Source organism: Poecilia reticulata, linkage group LG5 (genome assembly GCF_000633615.1).
Source record: "Poecilia reticulata strain Guanapo linkage group LG5, Guppy_female_1.0+MT, whole genome shotgun sequence".
Classification (NCBI taxonomy): Eukaryota; Metazoa; Chordata; class Actinopteri; order Cyprinodontiformes; family Poeciliidae; genus Poecilia; species Poecilia reticulata.
In genome coordinates, this window is record NC_024335.1 from 19,565,519 (window position 1) to 19,582,839 (window position 17,321).

General features: G+C 37.2%; 1 protein-coding gene across 5 annotated transcripts in view; it reads right to left on the minus strand.

Annotated features, from left to right (window-relative positions):
- The window catches only part of chchd6b (coiled-coil-helix-coiled-coil-helix domain containing 6b), a 58,726-nt gene that overhangs the window by 20,631 nt on the left and 20,774 nt on the right, over nt 1–17,321 (minus strand). For all 5 annotated transcript variants that reach the window (XM_008409382.2, XM_008409383.2, XM_008409384.2 and 2 more), the window contains one exon: nt 10,102–10,172. In XM_008409382.2, coding sequence (XP_008407604.1) covers nt 10,102–10,172 — 71 coding nt within the window. The remainder of the gene's footprint in view (nt 1–10,101; nt 10,173–17,321) is intronic.

Sequence of the window (17,321 nt, forward strand, 5' to 3'; positions counted from 1 at the left end):
CCATGTTTATTACTTGCTGTGCTGCTAAAAAAAATATATATATATATAAAATAAATAAATAAATAAGCATATTCTGAATCTTACCGAACAGAACTGCAAGTTCACTGAGCTTAAGCTTAGCTAAACGTAGCCTTTTTCCTCATCTTGGAACAGTAAATATCCACCTTAAATGATATTTAAGGTGGATATTTACTAACAATATAATATAATACTATATAATATAATCTCCAATTACAGACAGCACATTTATTCATTCTTCCATTCATGATAGAGTTGCACATTTATGAGTTACAATCATAAAGTAAATGTGTGCATTTGAATGCAATGTCTGGTAGGTTAAACTATTTCAAGTGCATTAAAACTCTATCATAAATGTGGTGCCCTGCATGCAGACTGCAGCCATGCAGTCTGCATGTTGATTTAAACATTTAAAATGTTTAAATCAACATTTAAAAAAAATGTTGATTAGTCTATTTCAACATATTTCCCTCTGTTTCATGCACATTTCAGACAGAGACTAAACAGATCCATGTGTAGACAGATCCATGTGGGTAAATACACAAAGCCATTGCAATATTCAGCAACATTATATCATGCACTTCCTGTTCCTGATATTGATAACTTGTTTCCCATTTCATCTGTTTTAAAGTAAGTTTTCAGAGAAAGGACTGCTATATTATACAAATCCTAGGAAAGGGAAAAAAGGGAAGGTATGTGAAGTATATTTTTAAAAAATACAACATTTCTTGCGTTTACTGACTTTTATTTATTTGCCGTTTTTATAAACAGCATGTAAGCCATGCTTCTGTTGAAAATATGTTATATGAGCAATTGTGAAATAAAATGGGGCTGGCAGTGTTGACTTTTTTTCCCTTTCGAATTTCTCTGCGCACCTTCTATAGGAGACAGGTTGTCAGGTACAGAGACATCCTTTTCAGAAGGAACCATTTCTTGTAGTGTATGCAGAATGCAGTTTTGCTCTCCCTTTAAAAATCCGAGGACATCTGCTGAGAAGTTCTGCATAAAGAAAAAATATCTTCCACTAAAATCTAGATTTACTTTACTGCATTACTTGTGCTACACAAGCATGAATCACTTTTTCTAGGTGCATCTACATATTAACGTACAGACCTCTGCTGCTATATTTATTGATGACAATCTGAATGGTCCTCCTGATTTTTTTGGTTTAAACACTTTTTTTTTCTTTCAAAGCAAAGATCTGTGATACTTACATATATACAAATGGTGCTTCTGGTGGTAGAAAAGTCCGTACTTGTTGGTATCAGCAAAATAAAACACATGTTGAAGTTTCTAGAGTAGGCATCTACAGATCTGACTCAAGTTTGGCTCAGGATCCCAATCCTTGCATTTTTAAATGGCTGGTATCAGAGAAAATGAATGCACTAAACAAAATCAGCTGATACTCTGATCTCTACGTTTTACCTTAGTCGCATCGTTAAAGTCATAAACTGTAAACACTGCCAACTGCCATAAGGGATCTTAGTGAAACACTCCAAGTGCTTTTGCTTTCTTGTCTGTAGTTTGACATCATCTTGTAACAAATAAATGCTGTCAATACTGTCTTTAGTAAGTGATCCTGCAAGCCTCTCACACCACCACTCATCAGTAGACAAAGCAGAGGACACTTATTCCACTCTGTGCCCATATTGCAAATAAATCACATCATTGCACAGCTGAGTCATGCTATTGATCGATGCTCGCTGGTCACGCTAGCTATTCTAACTAGTGACGCACTCCTGGGCCGGGTTGTGTGTCTAAGTTAGATCATTTGATACCTGAACTTGGGGATGTGACGAAGCTGTACCAAATTTTACCACTGTAACCAACAAGAAAATTCAACTACTTGGGTATTGTTTGACCAAAGGAGGCCAGCACTGAGATTTAGGTAAAATCTTGCAGAACTAAATTAATTTAATGTCAAAATTCCAACAGAAACATGTAGACAAAACCCTAAATAAGCTATTTAGAGACTTTATCAGTATAAAAAAAGTGTAGGTCATATATCATCACCTTCCTAAAGTAATGGCCTAAATCACTACCTCTTTCTTTCAGAAACATGTTTTAGGCAAAAATATCACTTTGGGCAGGAAATTACTTTGGCCATTATTTTAGGAAGGTGACATTATGTTTACAATACAAACTCCTCTGACATTTCTGGCATAGGAATTTCATAACACACACAGATCAAACAAAACATAAAACACACCTAAAGCAACACTTTTTGGGCGTAAATTTTATTGAGAAATATATATTTAATAAACTATTTGATTTCTGTATCACCATCTAAAGCCAAGATAAATTCTAGATGAAAGCACGGCCACTGCTTAACCTGTTGCCACAGTGTTGCATAAACCAATGGTGAATTTAAATGTTCCACCACAGGATTTTTCAGGCTGCATACAAAGAGCAAGAATTGTAGAGGGAATGAATTAGAGTTTAATTCGATAAGGAGGCACATGTTTCATCATGTCAAATGAAGAACTGAAGATGACCACTTGACATTCACACACACACACACTCATGCACAAGTCTCTATGCTTGCACACACACCAACACCCAGTCAACACTCGGAGCTGTCCTCGTACCATGCCAGAAAGCAATTACGGATTCATGCCTCCTTCACATATGAATGAGCTCAGAGGTTCCTTCCTTTACTTACAAATACACAACAAATATGCACACCCAGTGTGCACGTCAGTGTTATCTGTGCTTAACAAATCCACAGTATGCGTGTGTGCGTGTGTGCTCGCATGCGAGAAGCTGTGCATACAAATAAGACTGTGAGAGAAATTTCTCTGCACTGGTGTGTCTATTGTGCAGTCTTGGTATGTGTGGGTGCTAGCGTGTGCAGTGGAGGGTAAAGCGACAGGATTAAACAAATCAGAGGTAGAGGGAATATTCATGAAGAGGGAAGTGAATGCAACCTATGAGAGAGAAAGAAACCGAATGTGACAGTGATGAATTAAATGATGAATAACCCTTCCAGTTTGCATGGACAAACAGTAGTCCATGGCAACCATTGGTCTATGATTTACCTTTTCCTCATTATAAGGTGCAACGCCACTAGGTGCGCTGGAGGCACTCAAACATTTCTCCATGTTAACCTATCAAGACAGGAAGTCAGGTTACTGGCTGATGCCTTCAGGATCTGTCCTGCACATTGATAATTGATGATAGTTTCCAACATTTCTAACATGCTGGTCACAAATATGCAGTAATATAATTCTTAATAGTGCTGTAATAGCCAAGCGTGAACTCTGAAACGATACCAGTCAGTTCTTCATATCATCCATAAACCAGTCATATCTATTTCCTGGCCAAAGATGCAGCATGGCTAGGTTAAAAAATAAAACACAAATGTGTGACCTAAAGGTTGCATTCAAGCTTTCTCTGTTTGATTTGCTTTAATCAAACTCTAGTTCAGTTGTCTAGAAGTCCGGTTCATTTGAGGGGATGTGAATGTGTGATCAAATGCTGGTGCAGACCAAAAAAGACTAGTCATAATTTAATTGTTGATATCTGAATTATATGTTTTCAGATACCCTGTAATTAAATGTAGATATCAAAGCTTCCATACTAATTAATGGTAAATCTGACATAATTTATATTAGTCATAATGTAGTTAGAGATATCTGAAACAGGTATTTTGTCTAGTCAAAATATAATTAGAGATATCTTAATTTACTAATACGTCTGGACATAAACTAAATATATGTAAATTTGGTTAAACTAATTTTATGTTAAAACAGCATGCCACAGAGATAGCATCTTATTTTTTGTGTGTGGAGAATTGAAGGTGCTTGTTGCTAGAGGTTGATTTGCACCCCTGGGTATTGACCATCAGCGAAGTCTGGTGCTCCAAAAAAATAAAAAATTGCTTCTGAAGACAAAAAATCTTTTACCCCCTCATAAAAATTAGAATTAGGACCAAAAACTGTTTCTCCAGGCTTCTGAGAATCCATAAGTTCCTAATGGTTCTCAGATTTTACTAGTATCAACTTGATACTAATATTTTGAAAGCTAATTTCTTAGTATAAATTCTCCATTTCTTTTCTTAATTCGTGTGTAATTTATTTAGAGTTAATAAGATGCTGATTACCTTTGAACTGATTCAAAAACTCGTATTTAAATCCACTGAAAGTTTTTACTTAAAACAAGTATGGTTCAAACGAGAAAGTCAAGAATTTTGCCCTTCAGACTAATTTGTCAAAGACTATGAGAAGTGTTGATTTTGACAGATTGTGATACTTTGTGGCTTACTGAACTTCTTCTCATTGAATAGATATCAAGCATGCTAATGAAATCCATTCATTCTGGATAAAAAGGGGATATAATCTCTGATACATAGATGAGGGATTAGCAGTGTTCCTCTAGATACAGAGATTACATTGTGTTGAAATCAATTACTTGTGTCCAAATTTAACGTTTAGATTCTTTTGAATACTTGATGTTTGCCTTTGCAACTTGACAACATGTCTGTGTTCTGAATTACTCCCTAAGAATTCACGATAACAGCAACAATAGCCTCAAGGTATTAATCCAAACTCGGGAGAAGAAAAAAACAGTAATTCTTTTTTCTATTTAACACAAGAAACTTTCTGATAGCAGGAGTGTTTTAATAATGGAATCTGAAGCAGAAAATTGCCTTTGCTAATCTGCACCAACTGCCTTGTTTGACTGAAATAAAAGGTGAGCTCTTATTAGAAAAACATTAGTCGACCCAGCTAGTTTGATTGCTAACTTTTGCAGCAAAAAGAAGCGAAACAACATCCAAATTGCTTTCTGAAAAGTGACAGTCGGCAAAGATGCATGAAGAGTTGAGGGGGAAAGATTAGGATGGAATCGTAAGTTTCTCATTATTTTTTTGTCTCACCTTGGTGATGTGTGGTGTGTGGCTTTTTATGAAGAGAGCTCAAGCTCTTGGTTTTTGCAGGGCATGACATGAGGGAATTAAGTAATAATAAGAAAAAGAAAAGATCGAATGGGCGTAGCATTTTATTATTCTCCATGTCTGAGGGGGCACTGTTTGTGTTTGCGTGTGTACCGGGGGATGCTTATTAATGACGAGGATTTTGGTTGCCTTAAACTAGCAGCTGTGGCATTCTTCTTTACTTTTTAATAATACACTGAATGAAAAGGAAGCGAAGAGAGGATCAAAGATGTCATGGTTGGGGTGAGATCAAAAGAAACGACAGAGCAGGCATCTTCTATTGTAAGAGGCTTTGTGAAGCTTTTATGAAAATGCTATGAGCATAACATAGTTCAGCTCACACTAATCTTACTTACCAATCACGCAATATCAGAAACACAGAACATTTCTACAAAGTATTATTTGGTAGTCATGGGAAAGATTTATCCAACCTTTGCCAAGTTATGGCACAAACTTAAATCCCAAGTTCATATACTGCAACATTACATCCCTAAATTTTATCTCAGCTCTGCAGAAACACAGTTCAATCTCGAATGGGAATAACATCCAGGAGCAGTGGAAGTCATGTGCTGCAGATAGACAGAGCTCTGCTTCTATCTTTCTACGCTGACACATGAAATGCTAAAAACAGATGGAGTTGATTGATAAAAATTTGCACTCAGTTAGCCAGACTGATTGATCCCTACCAGTCTCGTTTTGTGGGGACAGAGGAAAAGGAAGATTTTATAGGATAAAGGCAGTGTTTCATTAAAACAGGTGACAAGCGAGAACAAGATAAGGGGTCCGTGTGTTCATGGGATTGTGTGTGACGCCTCATCGCTGATAACTGCTCAATCAAAAAAACTTGTGGTTGAACGACTCACTCAAGTTGGAAAGGATAAGGACCTTCTATCAGTGTTCATCTTCAGCTTTGCGATGTCAGACAGTTTTTCGGTTTCTCCATTTAGCTTTTTATTTAAACAGTTTTACTGTTTTTTAAAAAAAGTTAGCATTTCAAGCTTATGGATCAAAATATGTTTAGTTGAAAATCCCAAAACAATACTGAGAGAAAATAAAATACAAAATGCAATAACCTTAGACATTGTCTTTTTAAAGATGTTTTGTATTACACACAACTTTAATGTATTTTCTACATTGATGGTGTAACGTAATAGTCCCCTCCCCCCATTTTGCTCACTAGTTCAATTATCGTTAATATGTTTTTGTTTATCTTTATGTTATACTGCAACTTACAAAGAACTTTGGGTAAAATTGTAGCTCAAAAGTAAATCTTAAATGTGCTTGATTTAATTTAATCAACCAGATACCACCTGCTGTACTTTCATATAATGGTCAAATACAATGTTATGAATTTTCCAGGGTTAGTAATATATTTGTCAGGTTTTGACTGAACTCTGAACTGCCTGGGCTGTTTGCATGTTTACTAGCAAAGACTTAAAAATTAAATCAAAACTCAGAAGGACAGAAAAACAGAAATGAAGAACTAAAAGTGGCGACATGCATAGCAGAGAGTAACCTGTACCTCTTATTCAAGTATTCACCTCTACAATAGTAGAGGTGCAGAGATTCAGATGAGACAGTGGGCTTTAAACTACCAGGCTACACAGTCACCATTTGGGATGAATCCTCACACAGACACCTGAGGTTCACTTAGATTCTGCCCTAGAGTAACAAGGTTCTTTAAGAGGATTAATAGATTTCAAGATCTTAAGGTAAGCCCTGCCCAAATGTTGTGCTTTCTTTGCAGTCAGGTGCTATTTATGGAATATGGGTTGCATGGACACCCCAAGGCAAAACTCTTCTAAACTCCTTATAGCAAGTAAACCATGCAATATGTCTCCATATGAAGGCAATATTTTGATATGGAATCACATGAACTGCAGGCAAGGAGAGGAAGTAACCTGTGGGCTCCAATATATGTATTCTGAGTTGTTGAAGCACCTGAGGTGCTTCAAGAACTCACTAAAGCTTTGCCATACATTTTGGCCAAATATGTGGCTTTTGGCTTCATCGGGCAATGTCTTAGTTTGTGCAAGGGGAATTGTTAACAGATGTCTTGGTAAGTTGCTGATCCATGCAATCACAAATACACAAAGGATGAGAAAGAAGAACAACAAAATATAAACAGACTGGATTCCCCCTCACCCCAACTAATAATATTTTCTTCCAATTTTGAATTCAGAGATTGCCTGTGGATCAGAATCTGACAGTTATTTTAGGCTTAACTGGGCCTTACCAAAGATAGAGTGAGTAAAAAAACATATTAAAAAAGACAGAATATCGACATGTAGAGGTTTAGTTGCCAAGAAAGAGTGAAGAATTCCATTAATTTTTTTTGTCATTTTAGCTAAATAGCATAATGTGTACTGCTCCAATACTCCCCTGAACAGTTGGTAAATAGAATAATTACTGGCTGGTCAGTGTAGTGTGAAATGACAGCATGACCACTCCACAATGAAACACTGCCCTAATGCTGACAGAACATGATGAGCACATGACTGTCTGAATACAAAATGTCCCTCAGTGTCTGGCAGAGATGGAAAAGGGAAATTGGGAGTGAATTTTTTGTGTGCACAGTATAAAAATAATAGCAGCACACCGAGGCCAAACTAAACGCCTTCCTTCAGCAAACTTGTGCTGCAGTGATCTTTTAACCTCGTCCATGCAACTACAGAAAATAGCAAATCTTTACAAATGTAATCATTTGGACAACATTTGAGGATTGCATTGTGTGGACCTGAATTGAATGTGTATGGTACTAGAAGATGTCAGTGTGGCGGATGAGGTCATCGTCCATCAGACAGCACTTACCATAAACTTTTTAAAGATTTCCGCTGTAACCCACAGTGTCTTGCATAAGTATTTATACTCCTTGAACTTTGTATTTTTTATAATTACAACAATAAATCTGACTGTATAAAATTAGTAATAATGCATTTTAAACCAATACAGTAGTGAACGTGACAGTGAAGTGCACAAATATGGCCTTCATTTATGGAAAGGCATGCAAAGTTTTGCTTAAGGTATGCTGCAAGCTAAGTATGGGATACAGCAAACATTTGCTGCTTTTGTGACGAAACACCACAATAAATATTTCAGCTCACATGCAAAAAAAAAAATTATTATTATTATTTGTGCCATAAAATAGAATAGTGTATCATCATCCCCACCAATAACCTTTTTGGAGCCTGCTTTGGTTCCATGATCTAGCTATATACTTTCTCCCTCACAATCAAACGAGAAGTCCTGACAAGTAATGAAGGGTTGAAGTCAAACAACCAGTATTACATTCCTGATCTACCTGGGTTTGGGGTTGTAGAATGGCAGTGAGTTAATGAAAGGATGCAAAGCAAAAAAAAACGCTCCAGCAGTGGCACAAAGTTGCGAGTGTGCAGAGAGCAGATGATCACAGCAACACCTGATCCTTCAGTGCCATTTCATCAGAGAAATATATAGGGCAGCAGAACTTGATGCAGCTGATATAAGAATGGTTTGCAACATCTTTGCTTGTATTTAAAGCTCTGAACGAATTAAAGAGCTTACATGTGGAACAACACAGAGCTTAGCTAGGTAAAAGCTGTATTGTTGACATGGACTGACTTTGGTTTCCTGTTCCTTGCTTCGTGCTCTGAAAGCCCACATGCCCAGTAATTTTGGAAGATGAGCTTGTAGCAGTTGGAAACAACAAAGTCATCCATATCGCAGGATTCGTGAATTTAAATTTGTGTTTTAAATTTGAATAAATTTAAAACACAATTTAAAAGAAGCATTATACTGCTTCTAGTGGTGGCAGCATAATTCTGTGGGGATTTTTATGTTCAGCAAAGCCTGTGGAAAAGGTCACAGTTTATGGGAAGGTGGATGGAGCTAAATGCAGGGCAATCCGAGAAGAAAACCTGTTATGACTGCAAACGCCTTCAGTCTGCGGCAGATTTTAACATTCAGCCGGAGTTATGATGGGAGTGATTCCGATCAGGGGTCTTTAGATCCAGGCTTTTAGGTAAGTCTTGTGAAATTTGGAGAATTAAAATAAAATGTGTAGACATGTGCTAATGAATGCCCAGAAGAAAACTGAATACATTCTGACTAAATGATAAAAAGCAACGAGAATTGGTGTTATGAAGCAGAATTAATTAGCGAGTCCCACACACTCTGACAGCGTCAGCATGACAGTAGGTACGTGTTGAATAAAACTGGTATGCTTTCTTATAACAGGTGAGGGTTTTCTCGCAGGAGCATCATGTCCTTCATGCAAAATCAGAATATGTTTACAGTACTTTTGCGCTTTTGAAACAGTGCCATCAGCCTAAATAGCAGTTTTAGGCATGCTTTGTCAATACAACAGGGAAATTAATTTACTAAAGCATTGGTTTAATCAAAATAGTCTCATAGAAAGATACAACTGGGAGACAACCTTAAATAATTCATTCCAAGGCCCATAACTAAAGCTCAAATAAGGCACATTCTGATAGCAACTTAATTTTTTTCTTGTGAGATCTTATGCTGAGATATCCTGTCTCATCCTTACACTGAAGCATGCCTGTTTTTTGAATTCCAGTACAAATATTCCATATTATGTTTCACATCAAAGAAATTTAATTTTTTTAAATAAATTTAGCCAACACCAAAATAGATGTCACAGTTTTAAAGACCAATTTCATGTGTAATATCTGTTTAAGAACTGTTTTGACACTTCACTAAAATTTTACTACATATTCAAGCATGGGGAAAAAAAAGTAATTGTCCATGTCAATTTGACATCTCAGCCACAATACAAAGTAGAAGAAATGAGGGGTGATAATAGTAAATTATCACCCAGTCTCACAACTGAGTAAAACTGTTTAACAAGCAGCTTGAGGCTGGAAAGTTCACATTAGCAGACCTATAATATTGCAAATAGCCGCCACACTCTGTTGTCTGACTCTTGTTAAATTGTTGTTTTCTCATTGATGGTTTTCGTTCCACTTCAACACAATAAAATTTTTATCCGTTGGATTTGCAAACAAATAGAGACTAAATTAAAATCCCAAATAAAGTACACTTCAACGTACGCTGCATAAACTGATTTAGTACTACAGACTGAAAATGTAATGAGGCAGTGAGGATGAAACATAATTACAAATGGAACAGCTCAAATATTTAGTGTTTACCGTATCCGCTCTCCAGTTTTAGCTGCAGCCTCAAAGTACTCTTCAGCTGTCTGCTTGTAGTTCTGAAGGTTCTGCGGGGAAAACCACAAAGATTAAAATGTAAGAAATTATTTTAAAACGCCTAAGAGTTCAAAATATATAGTATATTCAGAGTATAAAGTAGGCTGCTCATTCAGGCTTCTTTTAATTCAAGAAACTGTTTCTGCGGTTTTAACATAATTCTGATTTGAAGTTGCATCATCATTACGCATAAAAACATGACTGTCAAAATTTTCTATTCAAGTTTAATGAATCAAAGCTTCACAACTTGAATATTTACGCAGTGTTACTACAGCTGCAACTACTTTTTCTGCTTTAATTTATGCATTAATAGGCCAGAAGTGATGAGCAAAATGCAGAAAGCACCACGGAAATGTCACATTCCATAAATTAGTGACCTTTGGATTTTACAGCCTGCTTACAAATCTGAATATTGACGCTCCGGTGGTACTCCATAATGTTTGATTTCATGCAAGAAACTCTGGCATTTAAATAGCAATTACAACCCAGACGCAGCTTTTACCTGCTGGGCAAAGTCAGATATAGCAGACGTTTACCTGAATAGTCAAGTGGTCACAGTGTTAAGCACACTGCATTATGGAGAATAAAGCAGATAGCATAAAAAAAAGTGTACCATTTGATATCTAAAAATAAATTCTATGTTAGCTGCACATGAGGATCACCTTAAAGGCTTGGTGTCAAAATATGTGAAAAGGTTTGTCCAAAAAAACAACAACCTCCAAACATGAACTTAATCTCTTTTTTGCCACCCTCTCATACACATTCACCGCAGTAATCACCATTTTAAACCAATAACCGCAGCTCTCGAGCTTTTACTTAATAACTCCCTATATTCCCAATAGATGAGGTGATAGGAGAGGAAGATAATTGAAGTGACTGTGCAGGGAAGAGATGGGATCAAACACAAACCTCCCCCACAATCCCTAGCCCTCTACTCCTTCAGTGCCCGCAAGTCATTTTCATATCTCATTATTTTAGGCTCATCTACAGACAAGGCTTGCCCCGGTTTGAATGCCCGACGTCGGAAAAGACTCAACATATTCTCACAGGCATTTTTTTTTACCTAATCTGTTCAACTTCTATTCTTTGTGATGTAGTAATCTGACCCTGTATCATTTTCTTTCTTACTCATTAAGGCTTTATGGCAGAAGTTATCCCTCTGAAATGGAGCACATTTCAGATCAACAACTGTCTCTCCAGAATGCGATACTGTACTGACTTTTTACAACTGACTTTGGTTAATAAAGGTACAAGTGAATATGAATGAATAAACTACAATCCTGTATCACAATAGTTAAACCTCTTTAATAAAATGAATATCTATTTTCTTAAATTAGAAGGTCTAATAATTATCTTAATAACCTAAGTACGATAAACTAATCGAGTTTCATAGGTCAAAACAGAATGGAGTAAGAAATGAAACATTGAAAATAAGACATCTGGTATGATTCACTCCGGCATAATATACAGCTGTGTAATAGCGACACATCAAAGACCAGTTTAGTCGATGTATTTGGGGAAAATGCACTTGGCTTGTTATATGCTAGTAGATGTAGTAGAATAAAATAAAACAGAAATACAAAACTGTCAGGATATGCATGCTGTTAATTCAAAGTAATTCAATCACTGATTGAAAAGGGGTTCAAAATATTACCTTCAAATAGCGTCAAGTTCAATCAATGGAATTTCATCAAAACAAGAGAGACAAGGAGGAAAACAAAAACATTTCCTTATAAATGGAAAAAATAAGTCAAAATAGCAAAAGGAGAACCACTACTGTGATCTCCACAACTTTGCTCCCTAACAAACTATTGGTCCCAGAATGCACCATTGTCGTGAACACATGACATGGCGTGATGAGACCAGAATTTGCTAAAAAAAAAAAAAAAAAAAAAAATACAATGACTGATCTAAACAGAGGGCTGCACAGTGGTGCAGTTGGTAGAGCTGTTGCCTTGCAGCAAGAAGGTTCTGGGTTCGATTCTCGGCCCCGGTCTTTCTGCATGGAGTTTGCATGTTCTCCCTGTGCAAGCGTGGGTTTTCTCCGGGTACTCCGGTTTCCTCCCACAGTCCAAAAACATGGTTAGGTTACACAGGTTAATTGGCCTCTCCAAATTGCCCCTAGGTGTGAGTGTGTGTGTGTGTGCGCATGGTTGTTTGTCCTGTGTGTCTCTGTGTTGCCCTGCGACAGACTGGCAACCTGTCCTGGGTGAACCCCACCTCTCGCCCGGTACGCTAGCTGGAGATAGGCACCAGCACCCCTCCCGACCCCACTGAGGGACAAGGGTGTAAGAAGATGGATGGATGGATGGATGGATGGATGGATGGATGGATGGATGGATGGATGGATGGATGGATGGATGGATGGATGGATGGATGGATGGATGGATNATGGATGGATGGATGGATGGATGGATGGATGGATGGATGGATGGATGGATGGATGGATGGATGGATGGATGGATGGATGGATGGATGGATGGATGATCTAAACAGAAATATTTTGGTGGACAGGTGAATGCAAACCTGTTGTTTTCTAGTCTAGGTGCCACATGCAGTTTGTCAGGTGACTCCCACTGAATTTACCACAGAGATTTGAAGTGGTTATCCAAAACCATGGCTCTGCAAATATCTGTATTAAAAGTAGGCATCTGTTGCTTCATCAGCTATTAAGTTCAGAAACAATTGCCACCACTTCTATGTTTTAATCATCTAATATTAATTTTTTCTCTCAATTTCTGTAGATTTATCAATTTGTTACATTTACATGTTTTGCTTTTAAACAGAATGTGAAGAGTTGATAATACATTTATATGACTAAAAATAGAAGGTAGGGATTTTGAGGTTTATCTCACTTTTTAGAAAAACTGTCATTTCATACACAGTTATGCATTGAAGTGTTTCAATAATCTACTGTACCTAAGTTATTTCTAATAAATGCCTTAATAAAACTGTTTGGGACTGACCAAGTCCTGAGCAATTTTTGTTGGAGGGAAGTAAGATGTAACTTTGACAGGTTTTTAGTGAATATCTGAATTTAAATTAGCCAAATGAACCAGTGGGACGTCTAGTGTTGGAGCCAAGATTAGCAAAAAGGAAAAAAAAAAGAGAAAAAAAAAAGAATCCACTGAAACACAAATATGTGAAAACCTCTGATTACACAAGATAGAGAACGGGACTCTATCTTGTGGTAGAAAACGATTGTACATAATTTAGAATTACGTATAATTTTTGTGTCTTTAAGTCATAAATTCAATGGCTTTTAAAATTCAGATTCCAATTAAACAGAGTTACGTCCATTGTTGACACTTGGGCAAGTGTCAAAAGGATAAATAAAAAATTAATTAACAGAACAGCAAGGCCTGCAGTGCTTTAGATGCAGTTGTGGTTCTGCATGTGACCTCCTCAATGAAGTTGACAATCAGTGGTTTCAAAACTTTGGATTCCTTTTTGCCCTCTACAAAATGAAATCATAATTTGACAGCTTCTTTTATTGCTTACTCACATCATCATTAACTGAAATTAAAATGACAATTTGAAAAATGTGTGACAAAAAGGAAAAAGAAAAAAATCTGTTCAACCTAAGTCGATCGTTCATCTTATGCCACAGAAAATGCAGAGTAGCACAGTTATGTGACAGGCGCATTTTCCCTCAAACGCAACTTGAGCATATTTAGAAATATTCATTTGTGATTAAAGAAATACGGAGCCACAAAATACTCTATTGACTAAATTACACTTGACTATTTCCTCTGGTCACGCAAGAAAAGAAAAGCAACACAGAAGAAAAAGAAAATGGAGTCATTACTGGAGCATCTGGATTAGCAGCTTGAGCTTCTGAGTTTGAGTCGTTCTGGGACAGTGAGACTGTTTTGTGTTTCAGTTTATTAACATGAAATTTTGTGTCTTTTCACCAGAGCAGACTTCAAGCACAGTCCCAGATCAGCTCTCCCGACACCAGAGAAGAGGAGCACCTATCACTGGCACGCATGCTCTGAGCTCTTCCCAGTCGTTTCCACCCATGGGGACAAAAGCCCAATGTGGAGAGACTGAAAAAGGGGGAGATGATAACCCTCCAAGGGGGAGAGCTGGGTTTTGAGGTTGTTGGAAAGGCTCATGGAGGGGATTAGTGTGAATTCATGTGTGCTGTGTTTGTGTATAATCTTGCATACATGCAGGTGTGTGACTAAATCTGTATTTGCTCCCGAATCTCTGTGTTCAGATGATCCTTGCACGCACACTTGTCTGAACACCCTCTAGGAGCTGTTGACTGAGATGGGCTGATGTCAGGGTTTTGAAGGGAGGGGTTCTTTCACGCTCCACGCATGGACGAAGGCGGATTAATTTTTCTTTCTGAGGGACAAGTCGGCAAAGAAGGGGGAGAAGAGGGGATTAGACGAGGTGAATTTTAAACTAAGACTTGTTTACAGAGTCACCGGGTATGTTGCCACAGGAAGTAGGATATACTCTACCTGTACACCGCAGAGAGATTAGGAGAGTTTCCAAAAATTAATGAGAGTGAGCGAGACGGTGGAGAGTGGGGACTGCGAGAGAGGAGATTTGAAGGATGTTCCCGCATGTTCAGTAAGTGGAATCCTGATGATTCTGGGTTTTGATTCTGTGTGCGTTTCGCTTCATGAAAGAGAGGACATTAAAAGTTACTGACCAGCCTTCCCATTAGATATAGTTTGCCACGTATGCAAACTAAATGCCATGTCAGTTTTTTATGTTTCTTTTGATATTTTTTGTAGACCGTTATCTACTCTTCAAAACAAGCTTACATGTGTTCATGTAAGCTGAACACACTTCTTTTGAGTACATTCATTTACAATTTTTACTAATTTTATTCTTTATTAATGCTTTTATTGGTTAAAATTTCTCATTGGAAAGTGTTTATACAAAAAATTTATTATTTTGCTGCCTCGTTTTATGTAAAAACAACAACTATAAAGCCCAGCATTCTTGCGACTAAGCTCATTATTCATTGCATCTGCAGAAGTTCTGTCTCTTAGATGCCAGAAGGAAGTTCATATTTGATGAAATATCATCTTCTACCCAGTCATTTTGGTTCATCAGTTTTCTTGTGACTTTGATGATCCCTTGTGACCTCGTCTCTCTCAGGTACTGCAGCTCCCAGAGCCATGGTGGGTTCGAAGGGACCCAGGTAGAGCAAAAATATTTGTCCATCAATGAATCCAGGCTCAAGTGAGTCAAAACTAGCACTGATTATACCATTTTACTACATTGCCTTTAATGGTTTTTTTTTTTTGTTTGTTTGTTTTGTATTGTTTTATTTTTTGAGTGAAAATCTGCAAAACTCTGTTTAGGTATTTTTGTATGAGACATGTTTAGACCTTTCTTTAAAGTCAATCATCTGGTTCAGAGTCCAAAGTAAGGAGCCTTGGGACAAACTAAAATCTGGTACAGAAGAGTAATACATAGTCTGTGCTAAAGGCAACCTTCTGGCGAGCTATCAGAGATTTGACCAACATTGACAGGCGTGGAGCTCCTTGTTTGGGAAAAAAAAAAGTCAGATTCAGAAAATGATGGTCAGGCAGACAGATTTATAATGAGCCTTTTTATACCACTAACCTCCTCAGCACTTAAGTGGAAGGCCACTGAACTGCTTCTCTTTAATCTTCACCTCTCATCCAAAATGCCTCTTCAGTATTGAACATGGTTGAAAGTAACATGCTTATAAGTTGCAATGATAACAATCATACCAGTAAGCCAATTGAAGTCACTAATGGGGCAATCGCAGGTCCTGCCATCCATTTAACTCAATTTTTGGATTGTTACTCAACAGCACAAACATGTCCACCAACAATTCCATTTGAATGGTTTCCATCACAGGTGTAATTTGCTGAAAAACCTTCTGGGGAGATGAGTCAGGGCTGCAGAGTTGGTGTTTGAAAGATGAAATCTGAAGCTATCTCCTCTGTTTAGTGTTCATATTTAACATTTACAGACATTTTCCCTGCTCTCTTAAACCACTTGTCTGCCCTGCCAAAAGTTACACATTTCTGTCTTTAGACAGGTGTCCCTTGTCCTTGAGATGCAAATGAACTGTGGATTCTAAACTTGTGAGTTTGCCCTTCTCAATGGTGGTCGGAGTTCACTCCACAATCGGCGAGTTGCCGGTTCACCACTAAGGTTGTGTTTGGGTGTTTTTTTGTCCTTGGGATGAACCAATCTTTGTTAGATAGTTTTGTTGGGTTTAATACACATACAAACATCATGCCAGGAAAATATCCTTCTTCGTTCCTTATTTGACTCCAGTTATATATGGAATGAAAATGTTCTTCAGCCTAGTCTAACAAGAAGTCCAGTTGCCTTCTACTTAAGCACTTAGGATCGTCATATCCCAGATGACTGGAAACCTCTTTGAGTATATAGTAGTAAGCTCCACCATGCCTGCAATAGCAGCACAGTCTGTACCATCAACATCAATCCAGTTCACACCAGATGGAAAAAAAATACAAGAAAATTTAGCGAATGAAATCCATATCAAATGAGTTAAAAAGAAATTTTGTTTTGTCAGTATATATTTGTAAGTGAAAAACTTGTTAATATCCTTAGGATGCATGTAGCCAATCAGTTACTGTATAATAAGTGCTTCAAAGAAGACAGCTTGCACGTGAACCTGTCAATAAAAAGACAATGATCACACGTTTACACATACACCCCCACACACCGGCTGTTTGCACATTTGTGTTAGTAGTGAACTCAAATGGCATCTACAGCCTTTAGACAAACAGAATACTTTATCTTCTTTTATTCGTAAGACAAACAGGAAACTGAAGTATGTTTGATCATGTCTTTTCACACAGGCAACACACGTGTGCACACACACACATTCTTCCAGACACCTTCAAAGACTTCAATTGAGTTAAAGGGAAGATAAAACAGTAATTGTCTCTGAATTTTCCAATTAATTAATTTTAAATCTTTGTTTTAAACATTTACAAGTACAAAGATGTCTAAAGCATATGTGTGGTCAATATGACAATATTTAATTATAAAGGATTAGAATTTAGGTAGATCTTGAAGATTTTCGCAACTCCCATTGAAGCAAGATTTGATTTATTTAAAAAATTAAATAAAATAAAGATTGTTTTAGGATTAGCAGATTGGTGATTGGATTTTTTCTTTCTTTTGTT